Genomic DNA, 7,588 nt, shown 5'->3' on the forward strand with positions numbered 1-7,588 from the left:
TAGGATGGAATCTAACATTTATAATTTTAAATAATTTAATTTAATTTTTTTTATTAGTTTCTATTTAGTTATAAATATATAATATTATAAAAGATAATAGTATTTTCTATAATTAATTTTTTTAAAATATCTTATGAAAATAATGAAATTATTTATAAATTATATTTAATTGTATGGGGAACGGGGATCCCCATGGGAATGGGGAATCCATGGAGATGGGGACGGGGATGATTTTATCCCCAATAATTAAATGGGAACGGGGATAGGGATTCCCCATAGCCGCGGGGATGGGGATGGCTTCCCCGTCCCCACCCCGCCCCATTGCCATCCCTACACACAATCAGAGGAAGTACATGAATTTACAATGCATAAAAGTGCAATGAAAATTATAAAAAGGCAATCAATCATCTTCCAAATTAATGAGTATGGTATAATCTGTACAATCCCAAATATACTTTTAAGGAAAATTTTGGAAAAAGGGTACAAGAGAAGACCTCAAAGCAAGGCTTGTAATTTTGTAATCTGGAATTCTATGAGACTGAAATCACACCGCTGAGCAGCCTAACGGCAGTGAATGATTTTCGTCCTCCTAACTAAGATAGTTCCAGCTTTCTTCTTGGCCTGAAATATTGGGGAATGAAAAGAAATAAGAAAACTTACCTCCTACTTATTAAATCAATCTCTCACTCAACTTCCTTCTCTCGTTTTTTTACTTTTTCTTTTCTTTGTTCTTTTCCTTTTGATGTTATATGTTAATAATTTTTTGAAAAAAGCAAACTGCCCTCCTATATATCATATGTTCTTTAAAGAGTGTAGTTGATGGTAATACTTCCGACTCTTCTGCTGAGATCGCCAGTAACAGGCAAGTGCTCCAAATGCACAGCTAGCAAGCGCAATTGCCAATGCAGCTCCAACCGGCACGACAACTGCATTTGTTGAGGCAACCAATTCTTCGCTAGCCCCATCAGCTACTTCGCCCTCCAGAAGACCCTTGTCTTTGTATAGAGATACAAGGGTTTTGCCGTAATAATCAGTCAAGAATCTATAGACCTCATCTTTGTCCCAATCAATCTCGCCATCTTCTCTCCGGTGATTAGAGCGATAGCATGAAGAGCATAGCTGTTTCGTAGGCCAAATTATCTTTGGAAACTTGGGATCACCAGTTCCAAGAGATGCTTCTTCATTCATTAATCTTCTGTTCACTTTGTTATGTGTCTCCCACAACCATAGGGCAAAATCACGGGATGTGTTCAAAGGACGATCAATGCTGTAATTCATAACCCACAGTTAGCTCAACAAAGCATGAAGAAATCAAAATTAACTTACGAAGGATGTGTTTACCTTGAACACATTTTAACGAAATGCTGGCGACACTCCTCACAAATGAAGAAGTTATGGACAAAATCACATATAGCTGTGAAGGCAAACTGGCTCTCCCCATCATCAATCCTGACAGATAGCGAGTGTAGAAGAACCCATAATCCACAACTGCAAATAAATGAACAGTCAATATCAGTACAGAATTCGTTAAATTCTTATATTAGGTAAAAAAACTCATAACTTAAAAAGCCAGAGAGAAAATGTACATGTGATGCATGTGCTTGCAGTGCCAATTGCATCAATAAAGAACTAAAAGAAAAATAAAAACATTACCTAAAGCCCCTAGTATCATTCTTGCTCCCACGGCAAAACATCTGAATAAAACAAAACAAGCTTATTACAATATGGAAAAGAAAAAGCTTATGAAAAGTAAAAGTACAAAGAGCGAACTGTAACTAAATTCAATATCAATTTAGTTGTAACTAAATATTAATTGTAGTTTCAATTTGCTTAATGGGGCATAAGGGTAATACATAAGACTCTAAACATATTAAAGAAGTTTAGAATAGACCATTACAAAATGGTAGGAGCAACGAGAGAATGGAAGCTTTGAAAAGAAAGCATAAATACAGTTTTGTCAATAAATTGATAATGAGAATTTGGAAACCAATGAATTAGTCACTGTCTTGTAAATATTCTGTGGCTGCTCATGATTTTTTATACTAATAAATTAACATGTCATCTCAATGATCCCATGCCAAACTTCTTTAACAATTGAGGCAAGCAACAAAGATAGCAAAACATTCCCCAAGCAAAAATTAAAATTTCACGTAGAGTACAACAAAAAATCATTTTTTCTGAACTTAGACCAAAATATCGAATTGTAATTGAAGCATGTGAGTGATGGGATAGGATATACATTCATTTGAATCTATCACTTCAGCATCACTAATAGCTGTGAAGATGGGAAATTAACATGCCTAAACGAAATACTAAAAAATGAAAAAAGAAAAATGGAAGAAGTGAAGGAAAACACCTACCCAATATCCCCGAGGAACTTCTTTACCACAAATTTGGAATGTGCTCAACACACCAACATCCTCTTTGCCACCAGGCGGGTACTGGTCATCAAAATTTATAAGTGCTTCTGCACTTCCCTTCCGGCACCTAAAAGAATTGGTCTAGAGTAAATAAAATGAAGGATTCACCATATTTAAAAAATAAATATGTTCTTACCTCTTAGAAGGATGATGTGCCACTAAAAGCTGAAGGAATTTAATAAGTGGAGCCCGAGTTTTTGATTTAATCATCTGCAGATAGAAACATACACTTCATAGGTAGAAGAATAATAAAAAAGCAAAGGGTCATCGCAGTCCTTTTACTTGTGCGCCAGGATCAATTTAACTCACACTAAGCCATTTTGATCAATTAAGAACAATACTTCTATTTTCAGGTCAATGGTATAAAATGAACGAGTTCAGCTAGGAGTGAGCATTTGATCGGTTTGGTCAAAACCGAACCGACTGAATAAAAAATCCTAACTCCGAACCAACAGAATAAAAAAAAAACATTCAAAAACCGACAAAAATACAAGATTTTTTCTTAAAAGAAGTTAAAAAAATAAAAATAAAATCAAATTCTTTATTTATTCGGTCAATTTGGTTAATTTGGATAGTTCAAATTTCAAACCTAACCGATTAACGTAAACTTTGATTTCTTTTTTAGCAAAACAAACAGACCGAACCCAAACTTATAACTAAACCGACTAAAAGTCATTGGTTCGGTCGGTTAATTTGGTCGGTCGGTATTTTTGCTCACCCCTAAGTTAGTTGGGGGTTAATTGACCTAAAAATAGAGTATTGGTCTTAATTGATTAAAATGGCTAAGTGTGAGTTGACTGATCCTTATGCAAAGGTTCAGGGACCGCGATGACCCGCTATTCAATAATAAAAAGGAACAGAACATGTAGAAGGACATTTAAAAATATAAGATATAGCCATAACAGAGACAGCATTTACCTTGTGTTCTAAAATAATTTCAAAGGCATTGGCTGTTGCCTCCTCAACATCATACACAGCACGCGCAATCTAGCAAAAAACATGCAACGCAGATATCAACATCTAAAATTATTAAAATCAATTACAATCAGAAAGAGTTTTGAGCTGAGCTGAGAAAAAACCTGTCCGGGGTCTGATGTATTTGATGGAAGCTGCTCATTTTCAAACTTTTCATCATCCAACCCATATGACCTGTATACAATAAAAGAAGACAACAAGAAATGATGCCGGTAAGCTAAACGAAGTATTGCCAAAACCATGAATATATCCGTAACACACTACTAACAATAAGATTCATCTTTTAAAATAGCAAAAGAATATTAAATATGCATTTCTCCATACAATAAATTCACACAATTAATAATAGCACAGAATAACTTGAACTATGCAGTCATAGATGAGGAACCAAGCCAGGATTGGAAAGAGAAGATTCATAATCTATATTCCTATAGACACACCTTCAAAGGCTAAATTTAAGCTAGGAATCTCAAGAAAATTGTTTTTTTGGAAGCTCAAGTTCAACAGCCAAAGTCAATTCTCCCTTCACCTCCCAGCAATCCCATCTATCTTTCTCATGATGTTTCTATATCTTTTTTTTATGATGCTAAATCTTAAATCTTCATTCCCAATACATTAACAAACAATCTAGCAACAGTTTCATTTGGCATCTCCATTTAGATACATACTGGAATGTCGCATGATTAGTCTTTATGTTGAGAAACCTAGCAGCATAAATGTTTTCATACATTTAGTTATTAATTTGAGATTTGAGTTGAAAAGATTTTAATCCTTATTTCGTTGAGAATCAAGAAGTGAAGTATAAGATTCAGTATCAATTCTCAAGATCGATAACATATATGATATATCTTACAACCATGTAAACAAACAAAATACATCAAAAAATTAGATAGTATTGAGTATTATAGAGCAACAATGGAACATTCAGCCAATTAGAAATACACTTGCCTAAAAAGTAAGAAATGCAGTTTAAGTCCACTCAAGATTCATTCTTCTAATTTATAAATGCCTCTACGATCAACATAGAGAGGCGAACCTTGTTATAACTTCATACAAAATTATGTTTATTTCTAATTTATTAGCTAAAATAAGGGAAAAGATTGTAGATCTATGCAGTAAAGTAAGGAGAATACTAGAATAATTAGAAGACATTTATATTAAGAATGAAAGAAGCAAAAAAGCACGGGCAATAGGAGGCGTTGCTCATTTCTCTTTATTCTTTTAATGATAATCTCAATCCAAATATTTTGTAGAGGCATTTGGCAGCTCTTTTTAGAATTTAATTGAGGTGTAACTTTTTTTTCAAAAATATTTTGATATTTAACTTAATATCTAATGGATCCTATACACATGATAAAGAAAGCATCAATCAAATTGCTGAATCATATTGATTTTTCCTATTGACTAATGATCAAAAGATTTAGCCATGATTCAGGTACACTGTGGTTCATTTTATAAATTCAAATCGTTAAAGTAGGAATCAGCTCAAATATGAGAATCAAATTTAAATTGTAATGTGTTAACAATTAAACATTATAAATCCAACTATTCAAGTAAAATCCAACATATAGCTTATCTCTGAACTATACATGGCCAAGATTATACTATGTGTTAACCAGCAAGAAAATATAAAAAGAAATAGAATTAGAATCTCTTACAAGTGATATTCAGTAAAAATACTCGGAGTAAAATATCATAGATCGAATAAACTTACTCTGGTTTTATCAGTTAATTTGTGTAGTGGACACAAAAAATATATTTCAAGAATCATCTTTTAGATGATTGGAGAGCAACTATGGTCTTTTATTGCCAAAAAGAATTTACTTACTACTGAGCACTAGTATCATAATAGCACAATTGCTAACAATTTTAAGTTAAGTTGTCTCTGTTGGCTAATTGGAGTTCTCCAAAAATCCCAAGAAAATGCTCAAACGTTTACTTGTTTTAAGACCAGAACATAGTGAACTGAGTTCAGAAATACCTGATAAATTTAAGGCTTCAGCTCAATAAAATTGCATGCATCATAAATTAATTGGCTTTATCAAACATGAATTACCTTGCTAGGTAATATTAGGACCAAATATATTCAAGATTCAAAACTATACCAAACACAAGCAAAAAAGTTAACAAGCTATTCTCATGAGCTAAACCTAAACAGCAGAAGATTAGAAAAAGTACTCTCTGTCTGCAACCAAATTCTAATATCAAAGGCAAATGGCACTAAAACTAATATATATAACTATATTTTACTTGCACAGGATCAAGGAAATTGATATCACGACTTCAAGGAAAAAGATATAATGCCGGCAACTTAAAGATCTTAACAAAACAAGACATGGTTATGACCCCATACCTTCCCAATTGCTTGTTGATCCAACTAAGCAACCGTTCAGCTGTCCGTCCGTCATCAATTACACGTATTTCATTTTTGTCCTCTTTAGGTCCCCAACTACCAGATACGAAATTGGCAGGTGCACTCCAAAATAGCATTGGATAGTGACTCACAGAAAACTTATCACAAAGTTTAGTATTTATCTGTGCTGCCAAACAAGTTAGAAGGGACTAATCACCAAGCCACGCCTTTTAAGTAAATTGGACTGAGAATTCACGTAGTTAAAGACACAGTAGACTTTTGAACATAAATCATTAATTAAAAAATTAGATATGCTAGAAATTCCAGTTTTACTTTCCTGAAACAAGTAATTTTGTGATCATTGAAAATTATTTTGAAACAGTTTTAAGGAGTAGAAGAATATTACAAAGACGAAGCAAATAAATAAAGAAGAGAGAGTCTATACTTTCAGTGCACAATCCACCCTTGCCATCAACAAAACACCTGGATGTACTGCATCAGGTCCATTGAAAAGCCTCGCAACCTTTTCATAATGAGGCTGCATATATGAAGCTCCAAGACCAAATACAATAAGAACATAGCATACATGAAAAGACTATCAAACAGAACAATATTCCTTACAATCATATACCTTATAATTACGGCAAGCAGGGCACCTGAAAAACCAACAATCACAAAGATGGCTTAGTATCGTATAATTTAGAACCCATAGAACCAGAAATGTGTTTCATTCCAGGAGACAAAAACACACACACTCTTACTGCTAAAAAAGCTATTGAATTAGCATGAATCAGAAGAAATATAGGAAGAGAACCTATGAGGCGCGGACACGGACTCCTTAGACACGAGACACTTGAATATGGAAACAGCAAAAGGGTGTTATTATAAGATTTCTATGTAAAAAAACGAAGTTGTTGATCGATTGAATGAAGTATCCGTGCTACGTATGAGAGAACTCTAGGCCTTAAGTTACTACAATAATAGCTGCCAATAGAGAACATATACAGCAGTCCCTCATAAAATCATAGAAACATATTCAAATTTAACAGCTAAAAAAACCATTATACATGTAAAAACATTCTCTTGATTATAGCCCACAAGCCTAAACATCAAGATTAGTTAATAAGCATAACAATTCAACCACCATAGTTTCAAAAAACTAAACTCTTAATTAACAAAAAAAATGAACATAAAGACAGCAATTTTCCATAGAATTTTTTTCTAAAAAAAAAAGACAAGAAATAAACTTTATGCCTAAATAAGAAAAGGGTCTGACCAGTTAGCGAAGAATTCAACAATGGCAAAAGAAGCAGGACTGTCTCTCAGAACAGAATCGAAAATGGAGACATTCAAATCGACAGCATAATCATTCCTGGGCTTATCAGCAACAGTTGCACTGCTTATTATTTCTCTCAGGATCGATCGGCGTGATCCTGAAGAAGAAAAAGAATGAAGCGGCGACGCATCAGAAGAACAGAGAAGAAGTGAGAGGATAATTGAATTGACGATCAGAAGCTGACATGTTTGAGACATTTATTGTGGTGTTAATTAGTGTTTTTGTTTAATTTGGTGTTTCCTAATTTATTGGGTTTAAGGAGAAAGGGGGATCTCGAAATTGACAGTGCAAGGGAGGTGGAGGAGGTGGAGGAGGTGGTGGCGGTGGTGGTGGTTGTGGGTGTGGTTACCGGCTGAAAGAGTGTGTAGACGGGTAGTCTTTTTTTTAGCTCCTATGTTTTAATGCTAATTAATTTACACATTTCTTATTAGTTTTTCTTTTTTGAGACGTCATTTCTTATTAGTTTATTTGAGTATTCATCATTAAAAAAATAAGATTTTTTTA

General features: G+C 33.7%; 1 protein-coding gene across 2 annotated transcripts; it reads right to left on the reverse strand.

Annotated features, from left to right (window-relative positions):
* Positions 1–377: 377 nt before the first annotated feature.
* LOC126674778 (sulfhydryl oxidase 2) lies at positions 378–7,326 on the reverse strand. Of its 2 annotated transcripts, XM_050369287.2 has the most exons (12): positions 7,025–7,324; positions 6,380–6,404; positions 6,194–6,286; positions 5,749–5,930; positions 3,500–3,569; positions 3,339–3,407; positions 2,557–2,630; positions 2,361–2,487; positions 1,654–1,694; positions 1,342–1,488; positions 830–1,267; positions 378–621 (listed from the first exon to the last, which is right to left on the reverse strand). In XM_050369287.2, the coding sequence occupies exons 1-12, from the start codon at positions 7,279–7,281 to the stop codon at positions 594–596; spliced, it is 1,551 nt and encodes a 516-aa protein (XP_050225244.1). In that variant the 5' UTR covers positions 7,282–7,324; the 3' UTR covers positions 378–593. The 2 variants fall into 2 exon arrangements, with proteins under 2 accessions (XP_050225244.1, XP_050225243.1); XM_050369286.2 differs by having other exon boundaries at positions 378–1,267; positions 7,025–7,326.
* Between the last annotated feature and the right edge of the window lie 262 nt (positions 7,327–7,588).

This window comes from Mercurialis annua, linkage group LG3 (assembly GCF_937616625.2).
Source record: "Mercurialis annua linkage group LG3, ddMerAnnu1.2, whole genome shotgun sequence".
Taxonomy (NCBI): domain Eukaryota; kingdom Viridiplantae; phylum Streptophyta; class Magnoliopsida; order Malpighiales; family Euphorbiaceae; genus Mercurialis; species Mercurialis annua.